Consider the following 17,812-nt stretch of genomic DNA (forward strand, 5'->3'; position numbering starts at 1 on the left):
AAGTCACGTGGTATCTAGCTTTGTCGCGATACCAAAAGGTACACCTACCTACCTAGGTACCTTGGGTAGGCTAGGTCCCTTATCTACAGCGCAGGTACCTCTAATGACACAACTGCAATTGCTGTCTCAGCAACTCTCTCATACCTCCAGCTCCGCGAAAGGCTACGAGGCAAGTATCAACAAGGCTGGTACTAGCAAGAGTTGCTCGGTTGTTGTTGACTACTGCTGAACAGATGGAAGAGGTCAAGGTACCTCAAAAGTACCTAACTAGGGCAGTCGCATCGCAGCATGTTTTAGGACTCGATCATCAAGGGGGTCCAGAATGACAGTCATATGCAGGCACTGGCTGTCACGGAGATTTTGCACGGTCAAATTGCTCATATATCTACAGTACACTCTAGAGCTGTTGATACAACCCCTTTACCCTTCCTCCCATACTAATGAAGATCTTATACCTTGAGACCCAACTCCTCTGCATATGGGAGGACATAGAGATCTCCGACAGCTGAAACTGTCGCCTTACCCTCGAGTAATGCCTTAGCAGCCTGTTGTACAATTAGCATAAGGTCGTGACATACTAGGGTAGACGAGGATACATACCGACTTCAACTTCTCGGCAGTCACTGACTCGACACTCTTACCAACTTCATCGATCTGGAAAGCCTTCCCGCCGTGGACCAGTCCAGCGCCAGTGACAACGAGACCGGCCTCAATGTTCTGGCCTTCTTCCAGAGCACGGTATTTTGCTAGTGCAACAGCCTTGGTGAAGTCCTCCTTGCTGATTGAACCCTCAGCAACGCTCTTCAGTGCTTTAACGGCCTCAGCCGAAGCGCCACGGATAGCTGCTGCAGAGCCGCTTAACTGGATAGTCAGGAGGCCAGCATCAGAGTAAGCCAAGTGAGTGGTGGCAACGCCAGCTCCAGGGAACGAAGAGACAGCTTTGGACAGAAGCGAGAATCCAGGGGACCACTTGATGCTTGACTTTCCACCAAGAAGAGCCGCAAGAACTGCAATTTCTGGCTTGTATGAACCTCCTGCGGTGAAAGAGCTTGAGCCAGGGAACGCAATCACGAAAGAGTTGCCGGCGTTATGTGCAATCCGTTCTTCTCCGCCATAGTATTTGGTTGCTTCACCCGACAACGTGCTGGATGAGGTCTTTGACTCCTTGAAAAATTCACCAACCCATTTGCTCAAGTCGGCCTGGCTAGCACCGTTTGCAACAACAGCGAAATTTGGCTTGGCATATGCGCTCTGAGAGAACTGAGAAATGGATTCTTCGTTCAGGTATTTGGCCAGAGGGGTCGAGGAAGATGGGTAAAGAGGCGTACCCAGACCTCTGTGAAAAGCCACACCATGTGCGGAGTTGATGGCAAGCTCAGACACATTACCGAGGAGCTTCTTCTGGGCAAGCTTGATGATGGGCTCGATCTCCTCGTGGTACTCGTGAGCTAAACGGAAACTGTCAGCGTGACTGTCCATAGGCCAGTCCCCGAAGCAATTGGCCTACCGGTGTACTTTGTTTGTGAGATAACCTCTCCAAGTAACTCTGTGAAGTATGGTAGATCTTCTCTGAGGAACTTCGCCTCAATAACCAAGGCCTCTCTCGTGTGGTATGCGGTCAATTGGCCTCCAAGAAGCTCGGATTCTCTTGTGATTCGTAATGCAGATCGCTTGAGGGTGTTCTGGAGAAGAAGAAGTCAATGTCTGATCTAAAACAACTATGGTGTACTAAGTCTGTCCGCCCACCTTGAACGCGAATTGTTCCAAACCAGAGGTCAAGCCAGGGGCCGATTGATACCTCGTTCCGGCCTTTGCAACCACAGCAAGCTTCGTAGTCGGTCCTGCAACATCTCTGCTGGCAACCTTGATTCCGTTCACATCCGCAGTCTCGTACGAGAAGGAGGTCGATCCGGAGATGGAGGCGGCGAGGCCGCGGCGGTTTGCTGGATGAGCACAGCATTGCCTGCGAAGGGCAAGCTGTGCCTTGGGACCAATCGCCGACCGTGAGATCATTGTGCGGAGAGGATTGGTGGATGGAGAATCGCAGGGAGTTGGACTGCTTGGGCTGGGCTTTCGCTTTGGAAGTTGAGGTTGTCGAAGCTCTGCTAGGGAAGAATTCGGGCCACGAGTAGGGCTGGCGGCAGAGACCAGGCGTGCACGGCACTAGCACCGCAAGAAATCTTACGGCGGGAGTGAGGTACTCCGTGCTATACTGTAGCGAGTGTACAGTAGCTCAGACCTGCTGTGCCATACTTTTTAGTGAGGCCAGAGACTGCCTCGTTGGAGGGGTCAAAATTCGTGACCGACCGTCCTGAGCCCGAAAACCCCAGCCTCATCCTAAATATCTTTTACCTTCCTACTCCACGACTCTCTTCCCCGCTCAGCCTCACCTCGTCAATGAAGCACCGGTAGCACTTGTGGAAGGCTCTGGGGATCGGGGATAATCTCTAGCAGCAAACAAACATGTCTCGAGTACGCTCTTGTCTTTTCTCCCCCCGCGCGGAGCTAGCTCTGTGAATACCGCCTTTTCGTAAAGCCCCAAAACTGACAGGCCACAGTCAAAGAACGCAGTAGAGCTTTGTGCTCTACTCGTCGACGAGATCTATGGCGAATTAACCTCTGTACGTGCGCCAATATCTGCTTCAGGCTATACTTGGGGGAACTGAGCGTACTTTTTCTGTTTGCCATCGCCCGGCCGAGTAGAATATATTTCTGGTTTGGTCACGTCTGACTTTGTTAAACAGCGGATATTTACGATGCTCCTTCGACGCGGGCGACTGACAGCAATCAATTTGTCCAGGCACACTCGACTCTCTCCCCGTAATACCAAACACGGTCTGGCTGTGCTTATCCAGCAGGGTCTTGTATACCACAATCGCGACTCGGAGGGCAGTACTTTCTATGAAGCAAACCACGATGCGGCATATGGGCTGGTTCGATCTGGGAAGATCATGGAGGCGGTGGAAGCTCGGTTTGGTGCCTTCGCACGAGACGTTATGCAGAATTTGTTCGTGATGGGCAACACCAAAATTTCGGATCTCGCAGCAGTATATGAGTCAGTGCAGGGGGCGCGTACCAACGAAAAGATAAATGGACATGCTGCCGCAAATGGTATAAACGGCCATGAGGAAGAACATGCTACCACTGGTCCACTGCATACAGCATTGGCTCACTTGCTCCAGGCTGGCATGATTGAGCCAGTTGTGGAGAACATGCTCCGAAGCCCGACGGATCTCTACAGCAAAATTGAGAAAGAAGTCGAGCAAGCCTTTTATCAGGGCGGGACCAAGGGCCTCAAGCAAAAGGAAGAAATGAAACTCAAGATTCAAGCACGCATAGACTCGGCGCGAACGGAAGGTCAAAGTCGATGGCAGATGAAGGGCAAGAAGAGAATGGCGAACGGGGATCACAACGGTACGAATGGCAGCCACAAGCGGAGACGGCTTTCCAATGGAAGCAGCGATGTTGTCAATGGTGATAGGTTGTACGAAGATGATGGCACGAGACTTGATGTGGGTTTATCTTACTTTCGAGGCAGAGAGTGGATGCTAATGTCACACGAAGACGAATCTGGTACTTCGCATCAATTACGAAAAGTGTACCGTCGCACTACGTAACCAAGTGCTGGTGACCTTCGCATACGATCGAATTGGAGAGACGACATCTTTGATCTACGCCGCGGGTCTCAGACTCTTGGAAGACAGAATCCCCCGATGCCGATCGAATTCGAACCTAGAAGAGCAATCAGATGGACCGTCTTTCACTACCATGCAGCTCACAGCGGTGCTCAGCAAGTCCATCAATGCAGGCACGGGTATTGGCAAGGCTCCGGGCGAGAAGGCCAAGAGGGGCAAGGTATCAGGCATCAACATGGATGACCCTGAGTCGGATGAAGAGACCATAGTCAACGGCACTGGCCTTGGTGCATTTGACGACGACGACCCTTTCACAGACGAACCCCCAAGGCCAGCAAAGCGCCCGAAGGTAACCTTCCAAGATCGACCAGAACCTGATCATTCTGACCGGAGCGAGAATCGAATGCAGCAAGTCAAGAACCACCTCCAGCTTCTCGAGTCTGATGACTGTCGGTTCCTCCGAAAATGCGGAAACAGCGGCCAAGGCGAATGGACTGTCGATTTTGAGCGCATCATGGAACATGTGCAGCAATCGGAGCTTGACACCATGCTGCTGGAGAACTTTGGAACATTTGGACATCGATTAGCGCGAATGCTGAGAAAACTTGGCAAGCTTGACGAGAAACAACTGCCCAATCTTGCTCTCATGAAGCAAAAGGACGTTCGTACGAAGTTGGCTGAGATGCAGATGGCGGGCGTTGTTGACATTCAGGAGGTGCCAAGAGATGCAGGCCGCCAGAATCCCAACCGTATCATTTTCCTCTGGTTCTTCGACAACGATCGAGTCGCTACCATGATCTTGGAGAATGCCTACAAGATGATCTCGAGATGTTTTCAACGTCTCGACTTCGAGCGACGCAAGGTCGCCGACGTTATCAACCTGACATTACGAACTGATATGCTTGATCAAGACCCAGAGACATATCTCGATGCAGCTCAGCTGAACTCATACCAGATTTGGCAGGCGAAGGAAGAGAGTCTCTTGGGCCAAATATTACGCCTAGATCAGCTGATTGGGATATTTCGGGATTTCTAGGGAAGACGTCCTATGGGATGTGAAGTGAGACGATATTTTGCGGTCTGGATATTGCATAGGGATGGCGTTTTTGCTGCATTTGGACATGGCGTTGATACTGGCAGCGAGGGCACTTCCGATTGCCTTTGAGAGTTCGTGATACCATTACTCTTGCGATGTTGCCAGACGAACGGCAAAATAAGCAAATACCCATCTACTCTTGAGTTTCCTGGGGGTGTCATTGTGCATAGTGAGCTGTGATCACCCAACCTCCAGAATATGACCTTGCGCGAACGCATGATAGGGGAATGAGGTGGAAGTGCGCGGCGGTGACCTATAAGTAGCTTGAGTCGATTCAATATCAAGAACGGTGATGCATCCAACGCAAGGTCTGTCTCTTGGGGTAACTGGAATTTCTACCACGTTTTGCTGCTTTGAAGAGCAGGGAGCAAAGCGACCAGCTGGGCAACTGGGTAAGCTCTTGTTTCACTTCCAACTTCCAGATGGGAACGTAAATAAACAATGTCGACGTGCCCCTCTGACCTCGTTCCATCTACACTTCCATTTCAGCTGCCGTAAGGTCCGATAGGTCATACACGAAGCTGCCTGTCTCTTTGCCAGTTCTTACTCACCTCGCGCAGGGAGTTCATATTTGGAATGCGTGACTAACCATCATCTCCGACGCTGAGTGAGGTTCTTCCCCTTATGAGATGAATTAAGAGCTCCAGGGTCTCATCGCGCTCTAGACATAGCGAATAGCATATTTATTACAGATTACCAAGTTGCTGTAGTGTATGCGGTCCATGGACGGTTTTATACGGTGGGCTTAGCGACCTTCCTACATTTGTGTAGAGACAAGCCTTGAGGTTTGATTCGTGCCAATGTGAGAATCCAAACGAATTACTTGGCCTATCTATCATAGTTTGCCATGATGAGGACGATGATCATACTGAGTGCAACCAGAACCATCATATCTTGATGCTTTGAACGCTGTTTTCTCGTTGGTAAACAGGGCCACTGGATCTCTCAATAGACAGAACACCTCCAAACCGACGATAGACGCAGGAGGATGTATAAACAACAAGTCATATCCAAGAAGACAGTCTTAAATGGGCGAGAGAGTGCATGGATGCTCTTGCAAGGAGAGGTCTCGCTTAGCCACTCTGAACCCTCTCGGGTCAGCTTTGCTGTGTTGATCGGGAAATACCGAGTCTTAATGTGCTCAGAGGGTGTTTCTTATAGATATTGAGCTGTGAAGTCTTCTCCACTCTTTGTCATGCCTTATCTGCACTACAATGCAGGTTGGGAACGGGAGCCAACTCACGTAGGAGTAAACACGCGAAGCGATTGCTGACAAGTGAGCAGGGCTACATGCAGAACTAGCTGGCTGGCATACGGAGGCGAGTCGGTGGGAATACAGAACCAACAGGGGATCTGAGAGTCATATTCTTCCTTCATCAACACTCCGCTATCTTGTATCCAGTCGTGTCAATGTCGCCCAGTCACACAGATCTCCGGTCCATTCAATGGCAGCCGCCCGGCCTGCCGACCTACGTCGTGCAGAACGACTAAGGCGGGCTCGTCTCTCATACCATCCCATCCCTCGCATTCTCGCGTCAGTGAGCCCGGGGAATAGCCTCGCATGTGAAAATACACTATTCGATGATGGAAGACAAGAACCGGGCTTCTGTTACTTCCCCACTTGATGTGACCGACCTTAGACTTCGCTGACTTTGTAGTAGTTCTGCAGTACAGGGACCCATCAACCACGAAAGTTTTAGTCACATCATATTTTGCAGTTGCGTGGCCTTCGCAGGATGCATGAGTATATATATATATATATATATATATTCATATTCGGATATAGAATTTACTTCTGACTCATGGAACAAGGCTCGCATCTCATCCCTGCACCCAAACCTTTCGCCATGAACGCGCCAATTACCTAACCAGGCACTAGCACAGGCACTGGCCACAGTGATCCGGAGAATCGACTCTCCTACGAGTACCTTACGAGGCGGCCCAAATTTATGACCGGCGAAGCGAGCCGTATTTAGCGCTGTCCCGTATTTCCTTTGTTTACTACCTTTTTTCTATATAAACATGAGTCTTTTAAAGACACTACTTAAATCGACACTTATAAAATAAATCACTCTTTTTTAGATATACTAGCTGCTCCTTTATCTCCTCTTACTCTAACGACTCTAAAACCTCTTTATAAGACTAATCGTAAAGAGTATAATACTCCTACGTGTTATAAGATTAATAATTAACGTTTTATTACTTATTAAACTATTAGAGAGATTATAAAGTTTATAGATAAGCCTTATTAAATAGTCAGCGATATCTATACGTAACGAAGACTTTCTATAAACTATAAGACCTACTATAAGAAGCTTAAAGTATAAATTATTATATAAGGACGTGTTAGAAATCGAAGCTAATATAGATAGATACTAGGGCTGAGGTTCTATAACTTTAGAGGAGCTAATCGACTACTACGATCTTGATATTTACTCTTAAACCTTACTTAACTTATTTTAGAGAGAAGGAATTAGTCACTTTTAAGCTACTAAGAATAAATACCTTACTCTTACGAATATAAAAGAACGAAAAGAGTTTTATAAAGAGCTTCAAGATTAAAAAGGGTAGAAATAAGTGTAATATAAGAAAGTTCTTTATTCTAACGCCTCTTACTTTATAGTAAACTAATATAAGAAATCTATAGTCTTTCGATATTAAGGCTATAACAAATAAGAAAGACTTCACTAAAATCGACTTAATAAAATATGTAAACGTCTTTTAGTTTAAAAGGTTTCGTAGATAGTTACTATAATAGTTAGTTAGAATTATAAATTAAAGCTTATATTTTTACTATGTTATATTAATAGCGATAAGTATATAGAGTTCTTTCTTAAGCTAGTTATTAAGCTATTCTTTAATAACCTACGAAATAAGAGGTATATCTTTTAAGAGGATAATAAGAGAGCTTATTAGTTCGTAGACCTTTACTATAGAAATATAAGGGGAATCAGGGGGTATAAGTAATCCTAGTTAGAGAGTAGACTCTTTTTATATATAAACCTAGGGCTATTTAAGAGGTAGTATATATTCTAACTCTTAGATACTCTTTATAATATATACTTTTAAATACCTTTAAATTAAACCTTTAATTTTAATATATATTAATATATACTTATTATTTATTTACTAGTATAATACTAATACTAATTAGTAGTTATTTTATACTATAGAATAAATAAGTTAAATATAATAGAGTTAACTCTTAAGATATAATACTAAATTAATATTAGTAAGCTCTTATTAAAACTAAGTAGAGTAAGCTTTATAAAGTAACTAAAGAACTCTTATTAAAATTAAGTAAAGTAAGTTTTATATTACTAAAGAATAATAGCTACTCTCTAATAGTTATTAAGATATTTCTAGAGCTATTTAGTTAGATATTTCTAAGATATAAAAAATATATCTAAAATACTTATAAGTCGCTTTTAGTATAATAGTAACTCTAATAAACTAAGTTATAAAATAACTTAAAATAGAAGTTAGAAGTAGCGGAATCTTAATATAAAATAGAATACTAGTTCTTAGAGTACTTTCAGCTAGTCTTATAAGAGCTAATATTAATAGTTTAGTTTAAGGATTTATAGATTATTCTATAAGAAAAGGTATTAAGAGAGAGATATTATTCTAGGATTTTTAAAAATACTTTTTAGATTAAATAGTAGATAATTTTAAGAAAATAATAAGTAAGTAATAATAAGAGCTCTAAGACTATCTCTTAAAGAATTAAGTCTATATTTAGTATTAAAAGAGATTATAAATTTCCTAGGCTCTTATAATAATAGTTTAAGTATAAGAGAATACTATAATGGACTAATCACGATAAGCAAGTCACGTAAGTAAGGCTAACGTCGTAAGGCTGCGAGGCTAAAGTTATATAGCGAACCTAAGACTAGCTTAGTTCACTAGCAGCTATATCTTCCTTACTTATTCTTAAGGCTCCTTAAAAACCTCTCCCTCTCGCTATCTTTTCTACTTTATATTATAACTACTAATAAATATTTGTTATACTATTATATTAGAAAAGACTAACCTTACCTATAAAAGTCCTAATATCTACTTTTACTAAATTCCTTAAGCACTTTTCAGGCGCAGTTAAGTCGTATCTTTAGCTCTCTCTTTTCTACTTTATCTCTTATACTTTATTATTTCCTTAAGTACCTTTTAAGTGTAACTAAGTTATATTCACAACTTAAGTACTACCTCTTACCTTTTACTTTTATACTCACACTTCCTTATAAGTAGTCTTAATCCTTTCTAGAAAAGTAATAAAATATAATATAGTGTTCTTTTTACTATTAAACTTACTACTTCACTAATACTAAGAGAAAGAAATCCGCCTTTAACCTCTTCTCCCTTATATATCACCCCTTATAAATATAATAGTAAAAAAAAGAATGATATTATTCTCCTAACCTCTTATAATAATACTATATCTCTTAAGGAGAATAATCCCTAAGACTAATAGGACTACTCTTAAAAGGAATATACTACTCCCGTACTAATAGTTAAAGTTATAAAGAGCTCTAAGGAACCTTAAAGACTAGCTAAGCACTAAGAGAAGTAAGATAAAAGCTTTCGTAAGATATTAGAGATACTTAAGAACTTAACTTTTAAATCTAAGAAGTCTAAGTCGTTAAGCTTTTAATAGTAAGCTCTTAACTTAGGGGATAGTAATAACTCTAATAATAATAGATTATCTAGAGATAACTAAGATAACGCTTTTTAAGTACTAGTAAAGCTTACTCTTACTCGCTAAAAACGCTATAAGAGACTCTTACTTAAATTATATATTAAAAAGTTCTTTAATACTCTTAATAGCTTAAAATAATATACTTAGTCTGCCTTTATAATAAGTAAGCTAGATATTAATACTAACTATTACCTAAGTGAGAAGGCCTAATAAGCTATAGTATATAACTATACTAAAAGTGACGCCTAAAGTTACTTACTTCCTTACTTTAAAGTTAGTACTATAGACCTTTTTATAAATACTAAGGAAATACTTAGCTACCTTAGTAGTATCTATAATAACGCTTTTAAATAATAAGACACTAAGATAGCCTTAAATAAGCTTTAAATAGTAGCTAGTAAGTTATTTACTAAATACTACCTGAAGTTCTTAAAGCTCGTTTAAGATACTTATATCTTATTTACTAAGAGCCTTACTACTTGCTTTTATAACTCTTTATACTTAACTCTTAAAGATCAGGTAGTTTATAAGTTCACTCCTAATAGAAGTTTTTAGGACTTTATCTCTATAATAGATTTCTTAGATAAGAAAGTACACTAAACTTAAGAATAATATCAGTAGATTATAGTAACTACTTAAGCCCTTACGCTAGTAGTTCGCCTCTTAACCTTTACTTTCCTAAAAAGAGGCTTAGTTACCTTTCCGCCCTTTAATAGTGTTCCTATTCTTATTACTCTGACTTTAGTAGTAGCTACTCTAAAGGTAATCTTTCCTTCTCTTAAAGTAGTTATATACTATAACTATAAGAAGATAGGCTATATCGCTAAAAATTACCTAGAGCCTTATATAATAATAGTTGTAAAAGTTAAGGTACTAGAGAAGTACTTTAATACTAGTCTCTTCTCTAATAAAGAAGTTAATAACTTAAAGGAAATTCCCTTAGACCTGGAAAACTTGAAACCTTAAGAGAAGACTCCTTTTTAAGGTAAATACTTAATCTTAAGGAGATTAATATACGTTAGTTAATAAGTAGTAAAAGTTTTACTATCCCTTATATACTATTTTATAATAGTATTAGAATTATATTACTTATACTTCTTAACTTTAGAGTAGGCAGTTTCACCTTTATTAATACTTGCTTTACTAAAGACTTTATAAGGAAATTCAGTATAAAACTCACCTCTCTACTTAACCTTATATAAGTGAAAAGCTATAATAGATAAGCTAATAATATCGCCTCTTATATAATCCTTTTAAATATTCTAATCGACTAACGCGTTTAAAAGGAGATCCTATTTGTTCTCTTAGATCTTAAGAATCATAAGATTATTTTAAGATAGACTTAGATAGCTTACTTTAACGTCTAGTTAAACGTAAAAGACTATTATCTTATCTAGCTATATAACAAGGATATCCCCGTAGTCCTCCCTTGTTTAATTCCCTTTTCCTAATGTTGGTCCGCAGACCTTTACTATAGAGGTATAAGGGGAAATCAGGGGGTACAGGTAATCCTAGTTAAGGGAGAGACCCCTTTCGGATACGAACCGGGGGTTATTCGGAAGGTAGTATATATTCTAACTTGTAGATACTCTTTATAATATACACTTTTGAACACTTTTAAACTAAACCTTAGATTTTTATATATATTAATATATACTTATTATTTATTTACTAGTATAATACTAACACTAATTAGTAGTTACCTTATACTATAGAACAGATAGGTTAAATATAATAGAGTTAACTCTTAAGATATAATACTAAATTAATATTAGCGGGCTCTTATTAAAACTAAGTAAAGTAAGCCTTATGGAGTAACTAGAGAACTCTTATTAAAATTAAGTAGAGTAAGTTCTATACTACTAAAGAATAATAGCTACTCTCTGATAGTTATTAAGATATTTCCAGAGCTATTTAGTTAGATATTTCTAAGATATAAAAGATACTTCTAAAACACCTACGAATCGCCTCTAGTATAATAGCGACTTTAATAGACTAAGTTATGAAATAACTTAAAGTAGAAGTTAGAAGTAGCGGAACCTTAACAGAAGATAAAACGCTAGCTCTTAGAGTACCTTTAGCTAGTCTTATAAAAGCTAATATTAATAGTCTAGTTTAAGGATTTATAAACTATTCTATAAGGAAAGGTATTAAGGGAGAGATATTATTTTAGGACTTTTAAGAATACTTTCTAGATTAGATAGTGAATAATTTTAAGAAGATAATAAGCGAGTAATAATAAGAGCTCTGAGATTATCTCTTAAGGAATCAGGTTTATATTTAATATTAAAAGGGATTACAGATTTCCTAGGCTTTTATAGTAGTAGTTTAGGTGTAAGAGAATACTTAGCTAGATAAATAGGAAACTAACTTACTACTAAACCTATTATTTAGCCCTTTTTTAGATAAGATTCGGACTCGTAATTAAGGAGGGAACTAAGTATAATAAATACTTTATTAGAACTCGCTTAATATATTATCTCTATTTATAGAGATTATAACTCCTAAGAATATAGAGATAAGGTATTAAGATAGCTAAGGGAGGATATAGATAAGTAATCCCTTAAAGGGATAGGTTTTAGTTTAGTATCCGGACTCTTAAGGACCTTTATATATTAAACTTTCTATAGAAGGTGAAGATCTCTATAAAGCCTCTCCCTCTGTTAATATTAAGAGAGAGGAGTTATTTCCGATAAGACTAGAGAGATAGTATACTAGTCGGCCTCTAGTATAGAGACTAAGGGATAATAGTTTACTAGATCCTACCTTAGCTCTTATAATATACTTAAGGGATAGAATATTACTCCCTTTTCAGGTACTTAGTTAAAATAGACTACGTTTAGAGCCTATTTATCTGAGTTAGTATATTATTGAACTAATCTCTCCGGAATAAGTAAAATCACTAGTGAGCCTTAGTAAGATATATACTAAGGAGCTTTAATATAGCGGAGCTAGAGATTATCTTAATAAGAAGCTTTATATCTTTACTAACTTTTATTAATAAGTATTAATGGAGTTCATGTTATAGTATAGGGTATTTCTATCTATACTCCGGGATAGAGCTTTATCGTATTACTACTAGTACCTTTAGAATAAGGGGTACTTGTTTAATAAGCTAATATAAGCTACTCGTAATAATTATAAGACGAAGGAGAGAGCTAATTAGTGCTTAAGTCGATAGTTTAGTATAACTTTTTCCATGTTTTAAAATAAGCTACTTTAGAAAGGTAAATTAGCTTTAATATAGTTAAAAAGCTTCGTAAGAGAGCTATAAAGTATCTAATTAAGTCTTAAGGATAATAGTATATAGAATAATAAAATATTACGTAATAAGCTAGTATAAGGAGTTTCAGGAAATCCCTTATTTAAAATAGCTTTATTTAAGCTACCTCCGATATTCCCTATATTAATAAATAGCCTTTGCGTAGCTATAAGCGTAGAAATAATATAAGGTTCCGGATCTAGATCTAGGAGATACTCTAGGAATAATCTAAATCGGTCTTAAATATATATTATAGATAGTAATACCTACTACTTAGACTAAAGGATAAAGTTCTCTCTAAGGAATAAATATAAAAATAGATTCAAAGTATTCCTAGGCTATATAGGATATATTATTTATAAGAAGATAGACTATTATAATAGCTATTACTCTAACTAAGAGTAAATAGCCTTAAAGGTAAGGTATTTTATAGAACAGAAAGCTAAAAGTATTAAGCTTATAGAAAAGTCCTATTAAGTATATATAATATACCTTAAAAGGGAGGAGTCAGATTTAGAGCTTAATTAGGACTAGTTTAAGGGACCTGGTGAAGACTATAAAAAGGATAATTCTGATACTTCTATAAAAGATAATAACAACTGTTCTAATAATACTAAAGCAGATATAAAAGATAGAGATAGAATAGTACACTTTATTACTATATTCTATATATCGGAAATAGAGTATAACAGAAGGTAAGTTCTCTAGTACCTCGAGGAGCGTAAGGTAATTCACGTCCTTTAAAGTATAATCGAGTAACTTAAGCTTAAGATAATAATAGAAGCTTTTATTACTTAATAGTCTAAGACTGTTTTTCAAGGTCTTTTAATTAACACTAGAGCGTTAAAGAGAAATATAAGTAGTCTTAATTAGTTATAAGCTTTATAATAGACCCGGAAAGTTATATTCGACGAAAGAGAAGTAGGACGTTATCAGATCTAATTCGGAGCTAGTATAAGGGTAGTATTAAGAACTATTATAATCGATATACTTATCAGATAATTAGAATTTATAATCGTGGATACTAATATACTATTCTTAATATGTCTTTAATAGCTTAATAAGCTAGGGATCTACTATAATAACCTTACTAATACCCTGGTTCAAGGGGATATTAAGTACTTGATTATCCGGAAAAGTAGGTATATATAGCTTCTTTTAGATTAATATTACTAATTATTAGAGTATTCAGATAGAGATATATTAGCTTATCACCTAATAGAAACAGAGATTCGTAGACTCTACAGGCGATTTAGTTACCTATTAGTACAATATTTATAATATCTTTTAGACTAAGTAGGCTATATACTAGATTCCGATATTATATAATAGGTGAAGGAGATATATAAGTATTACTAGAAACACGTAGACGCTCCGTATTAGTTCCGATTTAGACTCTACGATAATATTAACTTTAATTATATAGTCTATATTAATATTATAATATTTAGCGATTAGTATACTCTCCATATATTTAATAAGGCGATAGGATTCAGGGTAGCGAGATAGCTCTAAAAAAGGTCCGGTTTAGTATCCGCCTGATCTATATTTAATATATTTAAAGCTATATAAATCGATATATATTTAAGACTACTTAACTTCTTAGTCTATAACTATAGAACTAACTTTAACTCTAAGGAGTTTCGAAGCTTACTTAAGTCAGTTAGAACTATCTCTAAACTTATTTTAGTAGAGGTATACTATTCTATTAGTAAGATAAAGAGATATTACTATTTACTTCGCTATACTTATAAAATCGTCACGGAAGAATATAAAGATCTTAACGCTAAGAAACACTTATAAATAGCTATTAAAGCTATAAATAATATAGCTAAGCTTAATAACTTAGTCCCTACGTTACTAGTCTTTAGCGTATACCCTAAGATAACGGAATTAGATCCTCTTAATCCGTTAGTCGAATAATAGGCAGCGACTATTAAGAAAGCTATAGAAGCTATATATAAGCTCTATACTACATATAAAGTTAATAATATATTAGTTACCTAAAATAGCCCCGGAACTACTTATATTTATAATCTTCAGATTAATAATAAGGTACTTATCTAAAGGGAGAAATCTAAGAAGTAGGAGGGACCCTATAATTTCTTAGGAATAAATAATAAGGATTATAAGATTAATATAAAGAATAGTAGAATACAGATATTCTGTTTTACTTCTATTTAACTATTTATTACAGATAGCTCTAGCGTTAAGTAAAGAAAAGAAAAATTACTATAAGATACTTAATATTAGGAATAATAAACTTAGAAGATATCTGAATTAGTACTAAAACTTATCTGTATTAAGATCCTATTTATAGAGCAGATTAATGAACTACTAATAATTAATAATAAATATAATACCGGGATATATATAGTATATAATACTAAGGCGTTCTTAATAAAGAAATAGATAAGAGATTAAGAGCTTTCTATCTAGCTACGATTAGAGAGTAAGATTATAACCCCGGGACTACTATTCTAAAGATCCTATTAAGTAGAATATAAAGCTTTTATTAAAAGAGGTATTTTTATCCCTATTTATAAAGATAACCCTAGAGTAAAAGGCTAATATATCTTTAAGTCCAGAATAATAGATGAAATTAAGAGCAAAGAGATAGTAAGCTTATATAAGAAATCTAGGCTTATTATTTAATACTTTAATAATAAGGGTAAACGAGAGATTTTAACTTAATTACTAATAATCTAACAGATTAATTAAAGACTTATTATATACTTAGCTATAGCACTTAGCTATCTGGAACACATCCGGAATAACCCTAAATTAAAGCTAGTAATATAGGATATTACTTAAGCTTATACCTAGGTAGTAATAAAGCTTCTTTATAAGATATTTACATAGCTACTAGAAGAGATTACTAATGAGTTTCTACTTAGAATAATATTTATAGTAGTACTTTTATTATATAGTATACTTAAGTCTAGAAACTATTAGTTTAATATATATTATAAGTATTATATAAAAAGCCTTTAAATAAAGACGTTAACTTACGACCTATACTTCTTAGTAAGTACTAAAGGAACTAATAAGTTCGGAATCGTAGGAATATAAATAGATAATACTCTTATTCTAAGAGATAAGATATTCCTAGTAAGGGAATAAGAAGCGATTAATCAAGCCAGATTTATAACTAAGCTAATATAAGTCTTAAACCGATCCGAATCGCTAATATTTAATAAGTGCACTATCCGTATAAAAAAGGGTAGCTTCTATATATCTCAGAAGAGTTAAGGTATAAAGCTTAAGTAAGTTGATATTACTAAGGGAGATTATAAGAAAGCTTACGTAAAGTAATAAGCTCGTAGAGCCTACCTTATAATAATTTATTAGCTAGAAGCTATGTTTAACCTATTAGTAGTAGTATAGCACTAGGATCTAATACTTAATAATATTAAAGCCCTAAATCTATGTCTTAAGTAATAGATAGAAAACCTAGGGAGAGGTTTATAGTATGTTCCTATAGACCTAAGTTCTATAAAGATCTATACTTTTATTAATAGATCTTTTGCGAATAATAAAGACCTTAACTCTTAGATCGGTTTTATACTAGTAATCGGAATTAAATCAGAAGAGTTTCAAGGGTTCTCTCTTTCTAGTAACCTAATATATATAAGTTCTATAAAGTATAATAGAGTTACTTAAGCTATACTCGCTTCGGAATTATATACTATAGTAGTAGGGATTAATATATTAATATCTCTAGTAACTATAGTTAATATAGTAATTAATAAGCTAGGCCTCCTAAGGCTTCCTACTATAGTTTATACTGATTCTCTGTCTCTTTATAAATATATTATTAAACTTAGTACTACGAAAGAGAAACGTTTAATAATTAATATTATAGCAATTCGTTAATTATATAAGCGTAGGGAACTAATAGAGATATAATAGATCGATAGAGTAAGTAACCCTACTAACGCTATAACGAAAGCGGGTCTAAATAAGGCTCTTTAAGAGTTTATTAATACTAACTAGTTAATAGTAAAGGTAGAGAGATAAGTAGAGAGGTTAGACGAGGTCGATTTAGACCTGTAGTAGAAGTGTTCTAACGTGTTCGCTTATTTTTCTTATATTAATTTCCTTATAACTCTCTTTTATTACTTATTTATTTCTTTATAATTAAGTAAGATATTATAATAGGAATAACTTTTATTTTAAGATAATTACCCTCTGATTTAAAGCGCTAATAGGCAGCCTTATAATAATACCTTAATAGGGACTAATTACCGGTTTCGCTATAGAGAGCTACTCTTATATAAAAGTATAGAGAAGATACTACTACGAAGAACTAATTACGAAACTAATCCGAAATAAGGCCGGAAACCCCTTACTTTTACGTGCTATTCTCTTTAAGACTACTATTAGTAGTTTCTCCTTCCCCTTAAAGAGAAGAAGGTAAAGAAGTTAAGTTAAGTGCCGGAGCACTATTACTACTCTCCTTTACCCTAGGGGGCTAATTAATTGTAATAAAGCTAGAAAGGTAAGTACTTAAGCTATTTCTATTATTAGAACTAGAACTACTAAGACTACTAGCTAAATTCTCCTTTAAATCGCCTCTGGGATTCCTCTAAGTACTTATCCCTATATAATACTTTAATAGACCCGGACTATCTAGTAGAGCCTTCTGCTTCCTTAATATAGTTCCTAACTTCTATAACACTATAAGTATCACTTATAACGTAAGGTATTAGATCACGTCTTATAAAAGGAGGTAAGGGGAGTTAGTTAAAGAAGGGAAATACTTATAGTATTCTGTTCTATAATTCTAGCTATCTTATTACGTATAGTATAGACCTCCGCTAATATAACCTCTATAACTAATAATATATCTCTTAGTATATTAGCCTTAGTAATAGAGATAACGTTCTAAAGGGCGGTACTAGCTTCAAGGAGTTCAGTTATATCTCTACTAGTAAAGGTATTAGTAAAGGTATAATACTTAAGGGCTATATATACTAGGATCTACTTCTGTTAGTTATAGAGGATTATTATTAGAAGGGTTATAAAAGGGACTTAGATTAGGGGATACTTATAAGTTTATATTTATCCTTGTTCTTAGTGTAATATTAGTATTTTAAGCTTACGGAACTCTGGAATTTATATAG

At 36.4% G+C, this 17,812-nt stretch overlaps 2 protein-coding genes across 2 annotated transcripts; one reads left to right on the top strand and one right to left on the bottom strand.

Annotated features, from left to right (window-relative positions):
* Positions 1-350: 350 nt before the first annotated feature.
* Positions 351-2,079, bottom strand: QCR2 (ubiquinol-cytochrome c reductase core subunit 1). The gene is made up of 3 exons (XM_058507538.1): positions 1,747-2,079; positions 601-1,682; positions 351-545 (listed from the first exon to the last, which is right to left on the bottom strand). The coding sequence occupies exons 2-3, from the start codon at positions 1,477-1,479 to the stop codon at positions 450-452; spliced, it is 975 nt and encodes a 324-aa protein (XP_058356707.1). The 5' UTR covers positions 1,480-1,682; positions 1,747-2,079; the 3' UTR covers positions 351-449.
* Positions 2,080-6,816, top strand: RPC82 (RNA polymerase III subunit C82). Its single transcript, XM_058507539.1, has 3 exons — positions 2,080-2,472; positions 2,559-3,512; positions 3,565-6,816. The coding sequence occupies exons 2-3, from the start codon at positions 2,757-2,759 to the stop codon at positions 4,669-4,671; spliced, it is 1,863 nt and encodes a 620-aa protein (XP_058356708.1). The 5' UTR covers positions 2,080-2,472; positions 2,559-2,756; the 3' UTR covers positions 4,672-6,816.
* The last annotated feature ends 10,996 nt before the right edge of the window (positions 6,817-17,812 follow it).

This window comes from Cadophora gregata (genome assembly GCF_030347475.1).
Source record: "Cadophora gregata isolate MNR1 chromosome Unknown scaffold_8, whole genome shotgun sequence".
In the NCBI taxonomy this organism is placed as follows: Eukaryota; Fungi; Ascomycota; class Leotiomycetes; order Helotiales; family Ploettnerulaceae; genus Cadophora; species Cadophora gregata.